Genomic DNA, 21,303 nt, shown 5'->3' on the forward strand with positions numbered 1-21,303 from the left:
ACAATCTTCAATTTTTTTCCACCATGGCACAGAAGGAGAAATAGTCAATTTCTGTCTTAATGAGGAAAATCGCGATAATGACTTCCTGAAAATTTCATTTGACCACACGACAACAATATCCTTGTCACCTTCACATCTTCTGATTAACGGAAGATAAAAACGTACTGACTACTGACAAAAAGATGTATCCCTGAGAAACGTACTTTAATTAAATAGCATGCCTAATAGATGGATAAGCAAAGTAATGCAATTTGGGCAAAATCACTAGCTAGGCAACTTCACAGTGTAATGTTACGACAAAATAAATGCAACTGGCTACAACGTTTCGGTTCTCGTGAAGGAAACTCATCAATGTAAAACAAAAAAAAAAAGGAAGTCATTAGATCTTGTTGAGGAGCACTAGGGCTTTCCCGTGACAATGTAGGTGTGTCCTTCAAGACCGATTCATTCCCGAGGGAACTAAGGAGATCTGTAGCTTTGTGTGAAAAATCTACCGGCAGCTGTAGCTGCAAGGTTCTGCGTTGGTCACTTTTAATCAGGAATAATTTATGAGACCCAGGAATAGAAACAGTGAACGACACTGACGGTCCTCCTTAGCCACAATCCAAAATTAGGTGAATTAGAAGACTGCCCTTCCAGTTTCTGGCCAGCCTGGGTGCACGGTGGGCCTGGTGCTGCTCTAGCCCCTTCTATATACAGCTTATTGGGAGGGGTGGGGGGAGGAGATAAACAGGAGCACAAATATTCAATTCTGATTGGCTGAGAGATGGTGTTGATTCATTTTACATAACCACTCTGCTACATGCAATAACGCACAGCAGAATCAATTCTGATGGCATCACCTGTCAGACTCTCCATTGCTCATGGATGATCAATAGCAACCACTGTTCGGCTAATAACTGGGTTTTTCTTTCACTGCGGCGTATGCTACGGTACTGCCACTGCACGCTAACCACAGTGTGTCACCATCCCCCTGAAGCCTGATGGATCACTGCAAGGCTCCAGTGTAGGAGTGCTACTGGAAGGGGGGGTGGAGAAGGGGTAGTGGGAGGAGGGGGAGGCTAGTTCCACCCATCGGCTCCCGGGAAGTGATGGTGTCAAAAGTCCGGATTGACTCTGTTACATTTGAAATGATGAAATAAAAACAGCCACACAGCCGACCGCATTGAATGAAAAACGAAATATTTTAAGCATTATTGCAAATGAGAGGTGATCCATCCTGTGCGTTTGGATAATTAAAATCAGACAGATGGTACAAACTTATATAAAGACGACTTCAGTGAACCCACACCACACCGGTGGGGAAAACCTATTCCCAAACCTCCACAACACCCCCCTGCTGATCCTGACCCGGTTATTCCGGATTTAAAAAGGTCCCCCCCCCCCCAGTGCTTTGCATTCAAGACTTTGAAATTAAAGTACCGGGGCTGGTATTACGCTCTCGGTTACCGTGTGTATCATTTATTTGTGTTTCACGCATGGCCTGAAACGAAATGCGCACAATCCCGGCGGCCACGTGTTCTGACAAATGAGTCGAGTCCCTGGGAAAAAAAAGCTGCCGTGGGCAGAAGCAGGAACTCCGCCACGCCTACGGAAGTCCGAAGCCGACAGCGGGGCCTCGCTGAGGTAATGAGCACGGCTGAATCACCGACGCATTCTCCCGCGGTGCTGGAGGGATGTCAGGGTGCACTCAGGCAGCCGGCTCAACACCGAACAGGCAGAAAAAGCTTGCTGGTAAAGTTTTCCCTGTTTTTTGGGGGGGGGGGGGGGGGGCTGCCAGGGCATATTCTAGTACAGGAAGATGTGGCACTAATAAAGAATTCTATTATATTACATGCAAGTGCTTAGGAACGTACTAATCAAAGTCTGCTCCCAAGAGGGTCTCTGTTAAAGTACGTCTGAAGGTACTTTAGGTTGGAGAAGAATAACAACACAGGATTAAGTTACCAGTAAAACAACGAGAAGTTTTAAAGGAGAGCAGAATATGCATGATCTTTATTTCAGGACATCAGGAACCCTCAATATGTGTGTATGTGAGATAGGGTTGCAGTATCAGCCTGAACTGCCAAAAAAGCCCTTGGCTTGTATTAGCAACAAGCTCAGAAAGAGATGGAGGAGAAAAAATGGCTTTGGTATATATTTCAATTAAATATTAATCACAAGAATGCTGAAAGCACTCAGCTGGCTCCGAAGAGAAGTTCGAGTTCTACCTTTATGGACTTTCTAACTTGAAACTTCGCTGGAATTTGTCGACGCAAGAGTCTTCTCTGAAACAGCGATGAAAAACGTACAAGCAGATAACAGAGAGACTGTATAAGGCTGCAGCGTCTGGCACCCCTGTCGGGGGGGGTGATATCAGCATGGAGAGGCCACTCACAGGCGTGCAGGGAGAAGTGCTTGCGCTCGGAGGGCCCTGGGGCAGCCCCAGAGATAGGCGGTTCACTCTCTCCCAGGAGGTGCCGGATAGAGTTCAGCTGGAAGCAGGGGTCAGACAGCAACACCAAGGAGGCACGGGACACCCTGAAAGACAAGAGGGCAGGAGAAACATCAAGCCCATGCCTACACCACACCACACAACCTGACACACCCCCTAAACCTCATAGCACACCCTCTGAACCACATGACAGTCTGGTATAATTCCACCAGCAGCTCCCATGAAGGTAGTGTTAACAGATGGAAAAGGGGAGAATTATAGCAATGAGGGTAAGGGGGACTTTCCAGCTCATGTTCAGAGCTTTAATTCAGAACGACAGCTCAGCTCCGAGGGGCCATCAGAAGGCATCGGTGGCCGTCTGCAGCCAGAAAGGCGAAGAGCACTGAAGTCACGAGGGCTTGGGCAGAGGGAGGCTGGGTGGGAGTGATCCAACTATCCATCCATCTTCCAACTTCTTCTCAACACAGAACCACAAGGGAAAGGAAAGCTTGGAGCCAACCCTTGGCAGCACAAGGCTGAGGCTCAGCCTGGAGGAATACCACTCTATCACAGGGTATGCACACACACACACACACTTGTATTTATATCTTTGTGGGGGCCGCCCATTAATTTCTATGTGAAAAACCCACCCCCAACAATGACAACCCTAACCCCTACCCAGCCCTAACCTTCACGATAAGTAACCTAACAAAATACGAGGGTGCATTTCCTGATAACAATGATTTGTAGCATCTTACGATGACTCTAAAGACGCATCTTATGAAAGGTATTTCTCTTAATACACCTGTGTCCTAAACAATCTCTTCAGAGATTGCTTAAGGGAGAGCTTTTTAAGTGCGACCTTAATAGGCGCCGTTACACTTGATTGGTTGACATCAATGGCTTGAGAATTGATTATTCCCTCCATGCAGTAACTGCTCGACTGCTGCATGACAGAAAGTGGCATCCTTTATAAATATAACACTAAAATATTGCACTGATCAGAATTGGGGAGAACCTAAAAATAAAATACAAATTTCCGCTAATAGGGTGCCCAAACCCACCTCCCCAGACAGTAGCATCACCAGTTTATTTTTATTTGTTCTATAAAACACCTGCATGCACCAGTACGTGTGCATGTCACTGATATAAGGATGACCAATGGCCCAACAGCTTAAAGAAAAGTTACTGTCTTAACAGACAATGTCCTATATGACTACTAAGGACTAGTCCAGGGTGGTTTTTTGGGGAAAAAATATTATACAAAGATGTAAATGAACTAGCAGTGTCAACTCTTATCAACCTCATGAACTAAAATTAATATACTGTGACATGTAGCACATTTAGAGAGGTGTGTGCGTTCCAGGGGGCCGGAAATAGGGGAAATAATAAATAAAATCATAATCAACAGCGCGCTCCTTATCTTTCATAGTAAATCAGCGTATTACTGGGGCCAATTTTCTGAACATTGAAAGCACAAGGGCAAAAGCTAACAGAGATTGTAATCATGTATCTTATGAATCATTTTATCATACGGATCAGTTATTTTTTAATTAACCCTCTGGAGTCGACAGCATGTAATTCAATTCTTTTCAAAACGTCAACTGTCGAACGTATTAAAGTTTTTAAAATTAGGTTGAATTGGTAAAAAAGTAAACCATGTCACCTTTCTTTGTTGTACCTGCATCGGGGGCGTGTAGTGCCGCCCTCACCTGAAGATCGCTATTCGCATTATAAACAGGCGCATTTCCGCAAATTCATATCGCATTCGCATGTTAATTTGATGAACAGCGCAACGGTGAAACACAATCCAGATGCATCCCCATCAGCGTCATAAAGGGGGGGGGTGTGGCCAGGTGTGAATGGCTCATGCATACACATGAAAGTTGTTACATATTCAATGAAAGGGGTCCAGAAATAGTGACATGAGTTAGCTTTTTCTTATTTATTTATCCAATTGATGTTCATCAGAAATCTGGAATCGAAACAAACTTCCACCATTGTTTACTATGTACTTTTATAAAGTTTATGCAAGCGTTCCAAACTGCATTTTGCAAAGTCTATACTTTGATGTCAAATCTCACATAAATCTGACATATTTACAAAGTACATTAAAATAAAGATGAGTGTAATGCCAAAACAAATGTATAAGAAATAATTTATCTGCCATGAATTAAGTTTATGATATTGAATGAAACGTGTGATCATGCCCCAGTCAGTGAAAGTGTGTCCCCTACCCTTAGACCCCAGAGGGTTAAGTGATGTTAGGTTATGAAACTGCACAATTAACAATGTTAGACTTATTTTAAATGAGCAGTATGAGCCTACAACAGCAATAAGAGACGGCTAAGAGAGGCTCAGACCAACCTTATGAAAGAATAACTTACAGAAAATATACTCCACTAAGAACTTTTCGGGAAACACGTCAGAGCATTAAGAGACAACTTGTGATAGAACTTACGAAAGACACAGAGGTTTCTGGGAACCCGCCTCACTTTTGGCATTTTTAGTTCTTCGATTGCAGTAACGGATTTTTATAAAGTTGAGTTTCCCCATTGGGGACCAAAAACAAATGGTCCCCACATCAAAACAACAGGTTTTTCTCACACTGTGGGGACTTTTAGTCCCCATAATGTAATACATGACCCCACCCCCTTCACTCACACACACACACACACACACACACACACACACACACAAACCATGACTCATATCTTTGTGGGGATTTATGCGTCCATTTATTTCTATGGATAAAACCCTATTGCCATCAATGACAAGCTTAACCCCAACCCAGCCCTAACCTTAACCATAAATAAGCAAACCAAATTTGGCATTTTTAGTTATATAATGTATACCTGGACCCCCCCCCCCCCCTTGTCTTTTGGAGGTCTGTTCTTCAATGAGTTTAATTTCACATCTTTGCACTGTTTGAGGCGACCGAAGTACCTGCAGGAAGCCCACGCAATCAAGGGAGAATGTTGGAACTCCACACATGTCGAGCGGAGGCGTTATACAGAATAACAACTCACAGAATTGGGGATAAGCGGGATGAAGGCACAGAGCCTACAGCCAGCGGTGTCACCCCGGTGGGCTACCAATCAGCACCCTCCTCTGGTAGATACTTCGTCAGTTCCTTGTCCTGGGGGATGTTACTGGTTCAACACATGGTAATCCCACATGCAACAGGATTAGCTATCAATTCCCCAAGTGCCCCGTCCTTTTTGATGCCGCAAGATACGACAAACAGTCACCCAGCAACCGGTTCTAAATGGGGAGCAAAGCCTGCTGGATACGGCACCCCCTGCTGAAGGTGAACTCAGTATTGGCTAACATGGGGACTTTTCCTGTCACTCCGAGCCTATGCAGTTTGTCACATGGGTAACTGACACGAGCCACCGACAGCGGACACTGACACTGTAAAGCTGGTTTCCATTTCTTCTACACGAAACTCAGAACCATCCATTGGCCAAGAGAAATTTTCCAAGTTTGCTGGCAGGAATAACATCTTTCCCTAGGACAACAAAGGAGTTTGTTTATGAGTACAAGCTTGAGGAGATGAGGCTGTTTTTCCAGGGTTTGGTGGTGTGCTGTACCCATCTAAACCACAGTCGAGGCAGTCGAGGCAGTAGAGGCAGCCCCCATCCATCAATGGTAGAGGCCAGACAAAAACGGCGAAGCTCATTATACTCTAGTGCCACACAAGTGATTTTGATAGCAGTGAATGGCTTTTTGATTCCCCAATCACCGACTAAGTCTCCTGTTGTTATGTGCAGGGGGTGGGGGGTGTGTTACTAAGGGAACAAAACCAACTTGGTACATCCACTCTACAGCCCACCCCCACTCTCCATCACAGCCAGCCTCGTCCGTGACTTTTCCCATCATGGGAGGGGCGTGCTCAAAGGAAAACTCAACTCATGCCAGCATGCGGCGGTCTAAACGAGATCCTGCGTCACTGAACCCCGAGCCAGTCAAATGCGTGCAGGCTCCCTGTGCCCGAGCGTAAATCAGCCAGTGGTACGGTACCCTCTGCGATGAACGCAGGGAGCGACATCACTGGTCCACTTTCACGCTGTTACCGTGACAATCTGAGATTTGAGTGGCAGTGATTTATCGGGAAGTTACTCGCCAGTCTTGGAAGAGATTTTCAGAAGGGCTGAAATGACCCAGGACCGCAGAATGGAACGAATGCGAACACGCTCCTCCTCCAGAAAATCACTGGACACACTCTCTTTTCAGAGGATCCCTCCGTTGCTCGCAGCCAACATGGTAGCTTCTGTTCTACCACACGGTGACATCATGCTCATCTGAACCAAGGAGTGGCGAATGTTAGGGGGACAAAAAAAGTCTTTTTTGTTTTACAAATCACATAGTCGGTAAAATGTCTAATTCTAAAAAAAAAAAAGAAAAAGGCAGCAGAGCAGATTGGCAGAGACCCGCGTGACATTTTCCAAGAACGAGATCCATTCTCTCCACATCACCACCACTGTCACCTTTCAAAGGGCGGCAGACAAAAGGAAAGTAGGTTTTTTTTTTTTTTTTTTTTTTTTTACTGCTCAACGTTGCAGCGATTTATGTGACGACTGGAAACCATAAACGGTGAATCACACGCTCGACAACAAGAGATAGAAGAAATCCGGGGAGAAGCACTTGATGGCTGACCCTCGTCATTCACACTGCTTAAAACGTCAAAATCGTTCCCAGAATAAAAAACACTAACAACAACATTTCTGCTAAGGGCAAAAAAAAAAGAAAGAGTGTATGAATGAGTTCTGGTGGCAATTCTGTCTAAACAAAGAAGAAGAACAGAAAGAAATTTCTGCAATTAGTGCCGTCATTATTTTCACAACCCCAAGTTCGCTGCATATTCGAGTATGACTGTAAAACAGCCTTATTGTGAAATGTTAAATTCACACTGAAACTGAGCTGCACTGATAAACGACCAAAGCGGCTCTGAACAAACAACACTGTCGCCTCACCATCTGTCCATCACTGACACAGTCCAACAGTTTTGCAACAGTGCGCTGGCCCTTTAAATATCATACGCGCACTTTAACCAACTGCAGAGTGTATAACTACAAGCTAATTACAAAGCAATTAATGGATACTGCTAATTTATATGCAAATTCAATGAAGGCAAGTGAAATATGCTCTGTAGAAAAACTACAAATCATTACATTTTAAATGTGGGTTTCGTTTCGGAGTTCAGTTCACTGGGTATAGTAACTAACCCCCAAGCAAGGAAACTAACCAGCTGAATCTCTAGCAGAGTAAAAATGCAGTTAAAAGTATTTCAGTCATGCAAGTAAAACAAAGCAAAATAAAGTTGATTTGGAACAAACTGACTGACGTTTTGGCTTAAGGGATTGTCAAGTGAGATTTGTTTCAAAATATAATGTTTATACATAATAAATAATAACCGAATAATAACTTTACAGAAATGAACGTGATGGGTTATGTATGTATCCTGCCCCCCACCAACAGCAAACACACGTCGCTCCTGTGTCATCCGTTTACAAGTAAACAGGCCTGGCAGTAGGCAGGGGCAGGCAGGGGGGGCTCAGGGCTGGGGGCTGGGGGTTGGGAATGAGCTCCCGGCTGGCCTGTAGCACGGAGCCAGCGGATTGGGAGGGTAACACATTATGACAGCAGTCAGAGCTGCGAGGGACACAGTGACCGAGAGGCACAGGCAGCTGCCTGCAGATGTGCGCGGAGGTGCTCACGGGCGCATACTCTCACGGGCGCATACTCTCACGGGCGCATACTCTCACGGGCGCATACTCTCACGGGCGCATACTCTCACGTGCGGCGCGGCGTTAGCGTTCTGCTTGAGCCCTTCCCAAAATCTGGAACTGGAAGCTTATGAGAATTTCGGGATTTTTATACAAGACAACATGTTAACTTACTCTAAAACTAATGATCCAGGACATACATTTACATCTCCCCACCCATACTGAAACACTTCCAGTGTTCTAGGTATGGAGTTCCAGATTCTGGAACATGCAAGGAGTGCATAAACACACACGCGGAAAAACACCAACACGCATGCAGGGCACTTCCTCTGCAGCCAGCCTTCCATTGCCAGGAGTACAGACTGCAGCCAGCCTTTTTTTATTATTATGAATGGAATGTATGGAATCAGTTTTTATCAGTCAGTTAAAAACAATATGGAGAAAAGGAGAGAAATCACAGAAGCTGACTGATTTGATATTTGGCAAATGACAGTTGACTTCTCCCACCAGCGCCTGTCAGAGCAGCTCATCATAGTGACAATGTTGTGAGATAACCGCTGAGGATTATGGGCCAGGAACGATTATGATAATGATACAGCTGGTATTTACACCACAGGAATCCCTAACCAACCCTCTCCTATGTTTTCTTATTTCTTACTCTGGCCAATCGGTGCCCTGAACACAAACCCGGACGCCCCTCCTCTGTAACCGCGTGTGAGAGAGAGAGAGAGAGAGAGAGAGATGCACTAAGCCAAGCTTCAAATAGAGTGAGCGAGAGAGCAGCCACGCGGCAGGCTGGATGCTGGAGAGCTGGAGGAAGGGGCAGAAGCTCACAGGAGCTCCCCAGAGACAGAAAGTGCCTGAAAACAGCTGCAAGGTGGATCTCCGCAACCAAACTCCGGGAGAGCCGGGATTGCCACTGGCCAGGATGGAGTGACCTGAGGGTTGTGGACTTTTCCCGGACTCTGGGAAGGGGGGGAGGGTGATGGATATATCAACAGGATAGCAGCAGCTCTGAAGATCTGGGGTCTGACTCCATACCCCCGTGATCTGAACCCAGGGCCCCCCCCACATCTCGCCCCCCAGAACCAGCGCCGTTAAGACTGCTCTCAGCCCGGCAGCTCAAGCAGAGCCTCTGCTTAAAGTGTTTTACTCAGTGAACGACAATAAGAAGATAGCACCTGAGAAGCCATTCTGACTCCGGACCAGGCGGGGATCCAAAAGTCACGTACAGAGAAACTGTGATTACTAACCTCCCCGGTGACGGAACCCTTTGACACCAAACTAGCCTGCTCCACACGTGTCATAAACCTACGACTACCAAAGCAACAACTGAGAAACAGGACTACTGCTTGCTGACTGGATTTACTGGGAGCTTCGGAGCACACAGAGGATTCACAGAGGTGAGGATTCTGCAGAGTAGAAGTAAATCTTTCTGCCGGGGCCTCAGTCCTTGCTGATTTCCTTTATGCTGGATTTCCGCTGCTCGCTAGCCATTTTCCCTTTTGATGCTTTGAAGTTCTTGTGGACCACAGTGTCTATACGCCTCAGGGAGGGAGTTCTCTCAGCTCAGCCCACGGGCTCCCGGCCGGATACGGTGGCAGCCTGGAGGCTCTCTCCGGGAGAGGAGGTGTCCGGGTGGCACGATGATCTTTGCTCAGAGCGTGGCGGGACTCGCGCTGCTGATGTTACCGCTGCTGCGGCTGGCTGTGGCCAACTGCCCTCCCGGCTGCCTGTGCGCCTGCGATATCCTGAGCTGCGGATCAGGGGGCCTGGAGAAGCTGCCTTCACACATCCCCGCATCCACGGCCAGCCTGGACCTCAGCCACAACCGGCTGACTCGCCTGGAGGAGGCCGCCTTCTTGGGCCTGCCCCGACTGGACAGCGTGCGCCTCGCGCACAACCGACTGACCGGGCTCGCTCCTGGAACTTTCCAGAACGCCACCAGCATCCGCCACCTGGACCTGTCCTCCAACGAGCTGCATGTAGTGGAACATCACTACTTCCAGGAGCTAGTCAGTCTAGAGGAACTGCTGCTCTTCAACAACCGCATCACGCGGGTAGAGAGCAGGGCTCTGGCTGGCATGGGGAGCTTGCACCGGGCCTACCTCAGCCACAACCGGCTGACGGACTTCCCCTTCTTCTCCATACAGGAGCACAGCCACCCTTTCCTGGGCACCCTGGACCTGTCCTCCAATCGCATGTCCAGGCTGCCTATGGAGGACATCGCAGCCCTGCCCACGTATGTACAGAGCGGCCTGTTCCTCCACAACAACACGCTGATCTGCGAATGCGCCATGTACGGAATGTTCCGCCGCTGGGAGCAGCGGGGCTTTGGCTCCGTGAGGGACTACAAGGAGGAGCACACGTGCCTGGTGTTCGGGGAGCGCCGTGCCTCCATCCGCTTCTTCCAGCACGGCCGCTTCTTCAAGAACTGCACCTTGCCACCAGAGGGCACACCGGGCGCGCCCGAGACCAGTCTAACGGCCTTCGTCGGGGATCCAGTGCTGCTGGACTGCAAGACATCCATGCGGGGGCACCGCCTCTCCTTCCTGTGGATCTCCCCACACCAAGAGTACATCATTCCACCAGGCAACAACGGCACCCTGCGCATGTATGTCAACGGCAGCCTGGAGATCATGGAGGCGCGGATAGAAGATTCCGGCATCTACCTGTGCATGGCGCTTGACCGGCAGCGGCTGCGCAACGAGACGTGGGAGGTGAACGTGACGGTGACCACGCGATACGTCGAGGTGGAGCCTTTCAATACGGGCTTCACCACCCTGCTGGGCTGCGTGGTCAGCCTGGTACTGGTGCTGATGTACCTCTACCTTACGCCTTGCCGCTGCTGGTGCCATAGGCGGCCGTCACCACCCGGGCCCACCAGCCCCGCCAACGAGTGCAGTGCCCAATCCTCCATGCTGACCCCCACGCCGCCGGCCACCACCGAGGGACCCGGGCGGAAGGCGGGCAGCAGCAAGCATGTGGTCTTCCTGGAGCCCATTAAGGAGGTCCAGAATGGGCGTCTGCGGCCGTCGCTGGCTCCGGAGCATCCCAAACTCACGCAGCTGCGGGGGGAAGCCGACTCCATCAGCCCGGTGTTCTCGGACGCTACCATCGTGCCGTAGAGGTGGGACGGTTACGTGTGACCGGACCATAGCCACCCTTCTCTGGATTATCTGCTTGTTTCAGTAGAGGGGGGTAAGGATTATAGGCTGATGTATGTCTGCATACCCGACAAAGACTGACTGAACTCCAGGAACCCGGGACTCCGCTTCCAGAAAAGGGAACAGAATAATAATAATGGTAATGATGCCCTTTTAGTACTGCTTAAGCCATTAGATCTAGCAACAGTTGCCTTGTTCAATAAATTAATAACAAACTACGCAAAAGGTAGTTTGTCACACACACAAACGCCAGGCTACACAGGTAAGTCTGACAGATCTGCAACAAGCTGCTATTAGGTTTTACATACTGCTCAATACAGTTTAGAATAATGCATAAAAGATACTTATAATCAGCGTCTGATATTAAAGTCTGTTTCTAACCAGCGGACGTGGGCAGGAATAACGTAAGAGACGTATAGAAATATCAAAAAGTAAGATTATATCTTAAGGATTAGGGTTCATACAAAACAAGCAACCATCTCTTAGCTGTGTGAGGGGAGCTCATGGGGGGGGTGGGGGGGCATCTGAAGAACAAGTCTGATTTAGCTAAAGGCCTTTCAACCCCCCCAACCGCACCCACCCCTGCCTTGTCGATCTAAACCAACACAGACAAGCAAACCCTCCGCTTCAAGAACCACTGGATGGAATCTGACCTGGACAGATAGGATAGATCCCTTTCATGCTTGGGAACCACCCCCCCCCCTCCCCAACCCCCACCCACCCACCACCTTTTTTCCTTAATCCCTTAATAAACCGCTCAGCATCGGAGCCAGAGGTAAATGTTTGCCTTGTTATTATTGTGAGGGCAGGTGGATGGTGGTGAAGCCAATGCAGCCAGCCGCTGGCTTTCTGTGCGTGTGTGTGTGTGTGTGTGTGTGTGTGTGTGTGTGTGTGTGTGTGTGTGTGTGTGTGTGTGTGCGTGTGTGTGCGTGTGTGTGAATGTGTGCGTGCGTCTATGTGCGCGTGTGTGTGAGTGTGTATGTGTGTGCGTGCGTCTATGTGCGCGTGTGTGTGTGTGTGTGTGTGTGTGTGTGTGTGTGTGTGTGAAGGTAAGCAAAAAAAAAAACAAAAGCAAACACTATCAGATGGGAATCTGAATCCTCTCATGCAGTCTCATGTAGTCCATCTCTGAGCTCTCTGCACTGCCATCCTGCTTCCATCTCTGAGCTCTCTGCACTGCCATCCTGCTTCCATCTCTGAGCTCTCTGCACTGCCATCCTGCTTCCATCTCTGAGCTCTCTGCACTGCCATCCTGCTTCCATCTCTGAGCTCTCTGCACTGCCATCCTGCTTCCATCTCTGAGCTCTCTGCACTGCCATCCTGCTTCCATCTCTGAGCTCTCTGCACTGCCATCCTGCTTCCATCTCTGAGCTCTCTGCACTGCCATCCTGCTTCCTCCTTCTCTCACCATGACAGCCAAATGATTCGGCAGCATCTCCCGCCACATGCACAAGCCTTCCTGTTATCCCAGTGGCATGCGGCCCCTATTCCAGAGGGACAGGCTGGGAATGGGGAGTGCGTCAGAGGTTGGGGTGGGTGACAGCTCAGCCACGTGCCAAAACCCCACGTCCCACAGATCTGCCGGACGAGTGCGTGGTGAATTGGTGTGTGTGTGGGTGTGTGCGTGAGTGTGCGCCCAAATGTACGTACACAAACTGTGCCCATAGGATGGTCCTAACTGTTGGAAGGCAGCTGTTTTTATACACATACAATGTGCAGTGACGTGTTCTTTCATGTTCTGTCAGCTTTCATGTTTCAGTGAGCAGGGTTCAAGATCATCTGATTGATTAATTATAAACCGCAAGTGAAGGTGTGTAGGAAGTGTCTGCGCGTGCAGGGACCGTAGGAGAGGGATCGCATATGCTGGCTGAAACAAAATCTCCCCCCCCGAATACAGAAGTACATTTCAGGGGGGGAACAGGCTCCCTTAGTTAGTGAAGCCTCACTTCTTCAATCACTGCGCAGTTGACAGTTTAAGAGAGACAGAAAGCAGGTGAGATGAGGCCCAGTGACATATGGAAACAGATATGCTCGTGCAGGCGAGGGGGTCGTGGCGAGTCCACAGACTATGCCAGTGAGCACAGGGAATAAGGAGTAAAATACCTTGGTGGCATGCGCAGACACATGCAGATACAAACAGGCACACACAGTGAGGCAGGCGTCTTTAGGGTTTAGAGTATGTGTAATGTGGGGAGCCAGTCAGAATCAAACTCAGATGGTAAACAGACCTCAGAGAAAATGGTAGGATCAGAATTAATCCTCTACAACTGAAGATATCAAGGTTTTTTGTGTGTGTGTGCTTGTAATTATTACATTGTGGGAACCAGATTTTCCTACAATTTGATAAGAAACTTGTAACTTTTTACCTTATAGGGACATTTTTTTTTACATCCCCCCAAGGGTAAACTCAATTTTACAAAACTCTAAGTCCTGTATTTTGTTCGGTTACATGTGGTTAAGGTTAAGGCTGGGTGAGAATTAGGGTAATCATTGCTAGGATTTGGGTTATGGCCACAGAAATGAGAGTCCCCACAAAATTAAGAATTCATGGCCTCTGTGTGTGTGTTGGGGGGGGGGGGGGTGGTTGGGAACACCTTCAAAAGGCCAAATGAAGAGAAAAAAAAAACAGTCCGATGAGGCACAATTACAGCTGCAACGCAAGCGTGACGACCCTGCTTCACTGCACATTCTGTGGACGACCTAACCCGGCCATAACAGATCTCTTAGGTTAAGAAAATAAGATACCTTCGTCATTTAAAAGAGAAAATATAGTCAGAGATGCAAAAAAATGCACTTTTCAGGTGGGATGCAATTCTTAAGGTTCTGTGGCGGACAGGGGCCCGGTCGGAGAGCAGGTGATCGGCCCAGACCCGGCCCTAATGGCTTTTTCTTTCCAGCCGACTGGGCTGATGTTTACTTGACCGCATCTCCAGCTGTCATGATGGCAGCGAGCAGAGCAGTTTAAAGAAGGGGAGGCTTAACTCCAGCTTGGTCCCATGGAGGGATGTCGTAAGCTCATGAGACAGAGCACACCTGTGATGCAAAATTCTCTTTCTCAAACCAGTCCTCGGGAGCCCCCAGACAGTCCGAGCTTCTGCTCCAGAGGAAAAGTTTGAGACACATTCTCAACTGAAGCAGACTTTGTATACGGAGTTCTTTAAGCGATTATTCTGGACAGGATAATGGAGAAACCTATTTTCTCCACTGAATCATCTATGCAGTGTTATATATTTGCAATGAAAGGTACATTACTTAAAGAACGAACAGAGCATTTATTTTTTAATTATCCTTGCTAGATTATTCAATTATATAATTAAATTATTACTATTCAAACAGATGAAAAATACAAATTTACAGCGAACCTCATAAAAATAATTTAGAAAATAACAACAATAAATGATTCAACTTAAAAAAAAAAAACATGCATATGTTGTTTGCAGGAAAGCTCTCGATCACGCACTTAGCTGGGGATAAGTGTCTCTGGGCTGGGCAGCATCTTCCACAGGCCAGGAGCCACGGATCAGCGTTATCAGATCCTATTTAGCATACCGTCCCGTTAGCGAGGGGCCCTGAGCGAAAGCAGAGCGTGACACCAGGCGTGGGCAGTGATCGGAACCAAAGCAGGCACTGAAGCAGCCAGCTACTGTACACAGCGACGTACCGAAAGAAGCCTGGCAAGATCTAACCAGGGAAACAGAGTCAACCTCGAACTGCACAGCTCCCATCCGCCTTATGCCGGCACACACATTAACCCAGTGACCAGGTGCTACAGAACCTGCCGGAAAGTAGTGCCAGCATTCATTAAATCTAGGCAATTAGGACAGAGGGCCAGAGCGGGGAAAAAAATAGACTTCCAAGCGATTCCCATTCCATGCATGCATCTGATCTCAGCTCAGTGGCTCAATCTGCTTTTACTCCTACTTGACTGTGTTAGAATGTTATGTGTCAGATGTATACAATACTATATGGAGATAATACTATCTTATTCCATCCATTTCTCATAGCCCCTCCTGGGGTAGAGTGTCCCAGTAAGTAAGGAGTCTGTCCCCAGGAGCAGAGGACACCATGGACAAAACCGCACAGGCACACGTTCTCAACCGCACAGACAATTCGCAAATGCTAATTTACCTAACCACATGTTTTTGAACCTTGGGAGGAAACTGGAGTACCTGGAGGAAACCCATGCAAATATGAGGGGAAACTTGCAAATTCGGCACGGAAATAGCCAGGGGAGGTGGGATTCTAACACCCCACCCCGGAGACGTGATCCACCGAGTCACACCAAAAAAATTGGGCAAGAAGAGAACCAGCGATCGAACAATAGAGACGCAGAGCTAAGTGACACTTCCTGATGGGGATAACTCAACACAGGCCGGGCGGCTTTCAGAAGCAGAGCGAGCTTTTCCGAGCTGTTACTATTCCCAAGAAAGTGGACCGACACTGGGCCTGTCAGCGGGCACTCAAAAACACACTTTTAACAGCATCCTCCATATCTTTAAGAACTCCTGTATGTCCTGAAGAACAGAGCCCTACATCAAGAATAAATATTTCATGTTGGCCGTGCTTTGAAGTGAAAGTCTCAAGGTCCCATCCATACCTCCTCCAGCCACTTATCCAGGGTCATAAAAGGAGCCTGAAGCATATCTAATGTTTACCAAATAAAATTAGCTACATCTCAAACAAATCCCTGGCTAACCCAACGCAGGATTAATAACACGTGGCGAATGCGCATAGCTTGTTTGTGAGAGTTAATCAGAAATAACAACTAAAATGCTTTAAAGGAGAAGCAATAAAATCAAGAACAGAAAATGAAAATGAACTGAAGCACCAATAGCAGGAGAAGCAACTGTGGAAAAGACGAATGCGCAGAGTGCATTAAAACAGAAGTGTAATTATCCTCCATCCATTTCTGTCAACAATCAATCATCAGTTCTGTTTCGTTTAACCAAGCCGTTATGCCACTTTTACATTTGTGTCAATCTTGTTGAAATGTTTGGTCGGTATCTAAGAGCTCTAAATTAAAGCACTACATTATAGACAGCAATTTCGCAAAACCACTTCAATTTCCTGCTCTGCCTTCTCTCCATCTTAGCACATTCTCAAAACGTTAAGGGCCAAACATCTAGTATCAGTAAACAAATAAAGAATTTGGCTATCTGACAATGCAGCACTGTGATCATCAAGGAACAAATCCCAGAGCACGTGTTAACGCTTCAAAGTGCCACTCGTGTTGAACTTCCAACAAATTTTTTCACCATAAAGACTTGAAATTTCTCCCGAGTCAAATTTTACCACCCAGTAAAGTCAACCAAATGCACCCCAACAATCAGTCATACCCCACCTGTCAAAACACATTAGAGTGTCATTGTTCCTTGCATTTCAATGAATACCTTCCATTCTCGTCCCATTTTCCAGAATCTACACTCCAAAAAGTAAGATGGCACCAAAGTCTCGGACGAAGGCTTTGTTCACAGACAGAGTTTAAATCGACAACACGTTTGGACAAATAACAAATATTTAGGGTTTCATTTTAATTTCGGAGATTTACATTGCTAAATGGTTCATCTCAGATTACAGCTGACCAGGATAATATTTAGGTAGACTGCAATTTGATCGTAATATACATTTGTTTTGAGCACTATTCAGAATGCTTGAAAACCACTTGCGCTCTCTTTGTTACAGAAATGGTAGCCGGGCTTTGCTTTAATCCAACCCTGCTACAATGAAAATGTCAAGGGTCTTTCAAATAAACAACAGACTGAGTGAGCTGTTGAGGCCGGTTTAATTAGCATATCAACTACAGAGTTCTCCTTTGTCTGAATTTCAGTAACGTGCACTGAGCTCTATAAATCTGTCAAGTTTCAGGGGCCGACATACTCATCAGGCAAGCTGCCCATTGTCTCCGCCGTGTAAATTTCAAGAAGCAAGAGTGTACTGGGATAAAAATACAAAACGACTTAAACATTGTTAGTACAGGGTGAATCAGCAGCTCCACATATCCGAGTTAAGAGCGCGATACCCCTCCATGTTCCCTGAATGTTCTTTATGTTTCAGTTTGTGCTGATTGAATAACTGTCGTTAGATTTCTGCCTTGTGTGGAAGCCGTTGTGTGGCTTTTGTTTCAGTCCTGCTTACACTTATAACCTGGGCGCTGACTGTAAGCTCAGTCTAGCTGCACTTATGTCTGGTGGACTCCTTGATACGACGCATGTTTATAATGTGCCATTCACCTCACTTTGTGTATGTCACTTTGGACAGAACTGATTATTGTAAATGTATAAGAAAAAAAAAAAACAACACGATACTGTGAAATCCTCATATGTACACTGTGTACTTGTAGAATCCTCAGTATGTACTCCCAGAATACTCAGTGAAATCCTACTGTATACAGTGTGTTTAATCCCAGAATCCTCAGCATCATCCTGTCGTCTACAGAGTGTGTGTACTCCCAGAATCCTCAGCATCATCCTGCCGTCTACAGAGTGTGTGTACTCCCAGAATCCTCAGTATCATCCTGCTGTCTACAGAGTGTGTGTACTCCCAGAATCCTCAGCATCATCCTGCCGTCTACAGAGTGTGTGTACTCCCAGAATCCTCAGTATCATCCTGCCGTCTACAGAGTGTGTGTACTCCCAGAATCCTCAGCATCATCCTGTCATCTACAGAGTGTGTGTACTCCCAGAATCCTCAGCATCATCCTGCCATCTACAGAGTGTGTGTACTCCCAGAATCCTCAGCATCATCCTGTCGTCTACAGAGTGTGTGTACTCCCAGAATCCTCAGCATCATCCTGCCATCTACAGAGTGTGTGTACTCCCAGAATCCTCAGCATCATCCTGCTGTCTACAGAGTGTGTGTACTCCCAGAATCCTCAGCATCATCCTGCTGTCTATAGAGTGTGTGTACTCCCAGAATCCTCAGCTTAACTGAAGATGAGTAGGGCCGCTCTTGCTGTTAGTGAACTCTCCACCCTGTCAGTGTCACCTGCTTGAACAATACATCCGGCATCCTGTGAAACGAGATTCAATAAGGCCCCCCGCCACCCACAGCCCCACTGCCAGCCGAGATGTTGCTCATCAATGATTAATGGTCGCAGAGGATAAATAAAAGCATCTTTGAACTACAAATGCACATGGCCGGGTATTTCTGGCTCGAGGTCAACGTGGGGCGCCCTCTAGTGAGGGCCATGCCATCAGTTGGGCTGCCTGTGCCGTAGGCAGAGTAGCGTCGAGGAAACAACAGGGACGATTGGCTGAGATTTCTCTCCGCACCGTATATGGAGAGACGAGTTCTCTTCAAATGGCAATACGGAGTGTTTACCACCCTCGCAGATCCAGAATGTGGTAGATAAATGCAATATGACAACTTGTTAAAAAAAACAAAAAAAAAACAAAACAAAACACAAACAGACTTAGCGGAAGAACAAAAAAAGAGCAACCAACTATTTTACAAATCAATCAAAAATCACTGATCCGGTCAGAATCACAATACTAACTTCCATCTGGCTTCTAACATCCATCCAGTTTCCTCAGTGCTTGGGAAACGGGGTCATGGGAGGAAGCCTATCCCAGGAGACACGGTGCACAAGGCAGGGGACGCCCTGAAGGGGCTGTCAGTCATATTTTCAGTCAAATGTTTTCTCTACCGCGCAATATTTATTGATCAGTTCTATGAGTTATGCACACCTGAATCTCTGATATGACATTAACACCAAAGCATCAGCTTTGCCATTTGCTAATTAGACACTTTTGAGCACATTACTGCCAATGGCCCACATAAGCACCCTCTAAAACCACATGATGCTGGTGCTTCATTTTTTTGGAGAAGAACCTGGCAGCCCCATTGCATAATTCCACATAACAACAGTTGGAAAGGTTCTTGATGGGGTTCCCCTGTGAGGTGCCTGAGCTAATTCCAAGATAAACCTCCAGGCTGGAATTCTAACTACACCCTTATAATGATATCGCGCAGGCATCATCTTTTCACGCATCCACTACAGCAGGTGGCGCTGCAGATAAACGCATGCACTCATAATGCAGAGGTCGTTTGTTCCAATCCATAAATTCCTTCAAATCGCAGGAGCCAATCTGTTGTGCCGTTAAACAAGATACCCAAAATGGTTTTGGTAAAATATGAATGAGTTGAAAGCCAAAGGAAGTCATTTTGTTCATGCCCGTTAGAAAAAACGATAACAGCGATAATAAAAAATAAAACTGCCGATTGTGATTTTGTGCTCGGGGAGCCTGAGGATACGAACATGAATGGCACAAAACGGTTCTCCTCCTGCCGTAATCACTTCCTGCCATCTGCAAACACGGCGGATCTCGCCGACGGTGGCCATCTGTGCACACGGCGGAGGCCTCGTCAGTCCCGTCTATTCCCCGCTAACCTCATCCGATCCGATCCGATCCGAGCCGAGCCACACAGCAAACAGCATGATAAACATCAAAGTAGAGACTCACTGCTTTTATTGGGGCAAGGGCAGAGAGGTATTAAGAGCATCATAAATATAAGCATTACTTTCCCCATAGGAGAAAAAACTCTTAGCAGCTTATCGGTCCCGGATTCTCCATACACTCAAAGACACCACCTATCAAACTCCAAGGTCAGCCATCTTGTGCCTGGCGTTTACCATTCCCACCATTCCCATCATTCCTACAACTTAAGTAGCTTCAATTAAAGTCAAAAACCCTTTGCCCAGAGTATTACAATCGATACTTTGAACCACTAAGGTGCAAGACTACAAATAAAAATATATATGTATATGGTGAATTGTGTAAGACATATCACACAACACAGGCAACCTTCAATATTTAATGCAAAGAGTTAAACCAAAACTTTTAAGATGCAGGAAATAATGGCCAGGCCTAATTCAGTTAATTTGGTAATTTAACAGCCAAACATCAGAAGTACCCTCAGTTGTAAGGCGGTAAGCCTAATTAATGGCTGCTGAGGGGTATTTGCAATGTTAAATGACCAGAAAACCTTAACGAGTGATTTTGGGGGAAAAAAAATACTGCATTTCAATTATTAGCTAAAATTACAGATAATTAAATGATCATTCAGTTGCTTGCTATAAGGCTGAGACTAACAATAAAGCAGTAAATACAGATTTATTTATTTTAACAGCATTTTCTTTCCAAATAAATACACTCTGTTTCATAATACATGTCCACGGGGTTGAGGTGGGTGGGGGGGTCCAAATCAAGAAATTTTTTAGAACCAGCTAACAGCTCAATTAATCAGACCCAGCAGGACTGAGCAGCAGAATGACCAGCATTGCCCCCGGGACCAGGGCTGAAAAGCAGGGCTCAGTGGCACAGTGGGGCTGGACGGAGCTCCACACGCCAGCATCCGTGCCTGTGGAGAGGGAGATGGATGGAGCCCGCAAGTCCTTCCATTTATCTCATCTACTACGGATACAAGGACGCAGAAGCTCCTTCATCATAGACCCCTGACTATGTACATATCCACATACACAATCACATCTGCTCTTGCAGGTTTCAGGCAGCTACTCATTTTGATCTGAGATCAGGGGACCTGTCCTGAGAGTGGTGTGGAGGCAGGATGTTGGGGCTGGTCCCCTGATTTCAGATCAGAACAATGCATAGAACTTTCCAGAAAGTACTACACTTTAACTACTCCATTCCTTACTCTATATTAGGGCTGGGCAATATGGACCGAAAATCATATATCGATATTTGTAGCTGAACCGCAATATACGATATATATCTCAATATTGTTCACCCATAAATTAATAACAAATAAGACAGTTCAAAGTCAGAGTCAAATGTCCTCAATGTCTCACGGGCACTTTTATTTATAGACAGCTGTACATGTATATGAAAAAATGGCTCAAAAATGTCGATTTGTCCTACCTTGCTGCGTTTCGACAGATATATCTATCAATCGGTCCTACCTTACCGAAAATGTTATTGGTGAGGAGAAATAGGCAGTGGTTGTATGAATAAGTGGTGGTGCTATGAATATAATT

General features: G+C 46.7%; 2 protein-coding genes and 1 long non-coding RNA gene across 5 annotated transcripts in view; 2 read left to right on the forward strand and 1 right to left on the reverse strand.

Moving 5' to 3' along the window:
• LOC125747984 (uncharacterized) overlaps positions 1–21,303 on the forward strand; it is a 300,948-nt gene that overhangs the window by 64,379 nt on the left and 215,266 nt on the right. The window lies entirely within an intron of this gene.
• LOC125747956 (E3 ubiquitin-protein ligase RNF123) overlaps positions 1–21,303 on the reverse strand; it is a 92,294-nt gene that overhangs the window by 15,685 nt on the left and 55,306 nt on the right. For all 3 annotated transcript variants that reach the window (XM_049023655.1, XM_049023654.1, XM_049023653.1), the window contains exon 36: positions 2,378–2,520. In XM_049023655.1, coding sequence (XP_048879612.1) covers positions 2,378–2,520 — 143 coding nt within the window. The remainder of the gene's footprint in view (positions 1–2,377; positions 2,521–21,303) is intronic.
• amigo3 (adhesion molecule with Ig-like domain 3) lies at positions 8,857–11,796 on the forward strand. Its single transcript, XM_049023686.1, has one exon. The coding sequence runs from the start codon at positions 9,789–9,791 to the stop codon at positions 11,268–11,270; it is 1,482 nt and encodes a 493-aa protein (XP_048879643.1). The 5' UTR covers positions 8,857–9,788; the 3' UTR covers positions 11,271–11,796.

Source organism: Brienomyrus brachyistius, chromosome 8 (genome assembly GCF_023856365.1).
Source record: "Brienomyrus brachyistius isolate T26 chromosome 8, BBRACH_0.4, whole genome shotgun sequence".
NCBI classification, from domain to species: Eukaryota; Metazoa; Chordata; class Actinopteri; order Osteoglossiformes; family Mormyridae; genus Brienomyrus; species Brienomyrus brachyistius.

Bases quoted from the DNA above. Each gene is read 5' to 3' on its own strand.
- amigo3 (XM_049023686.1), top strand. From the start codon at position 9,789: ATGATCTTTGCTCAGAGCGTGGCGGGACTCGCGCTGCTGATGTTACCG.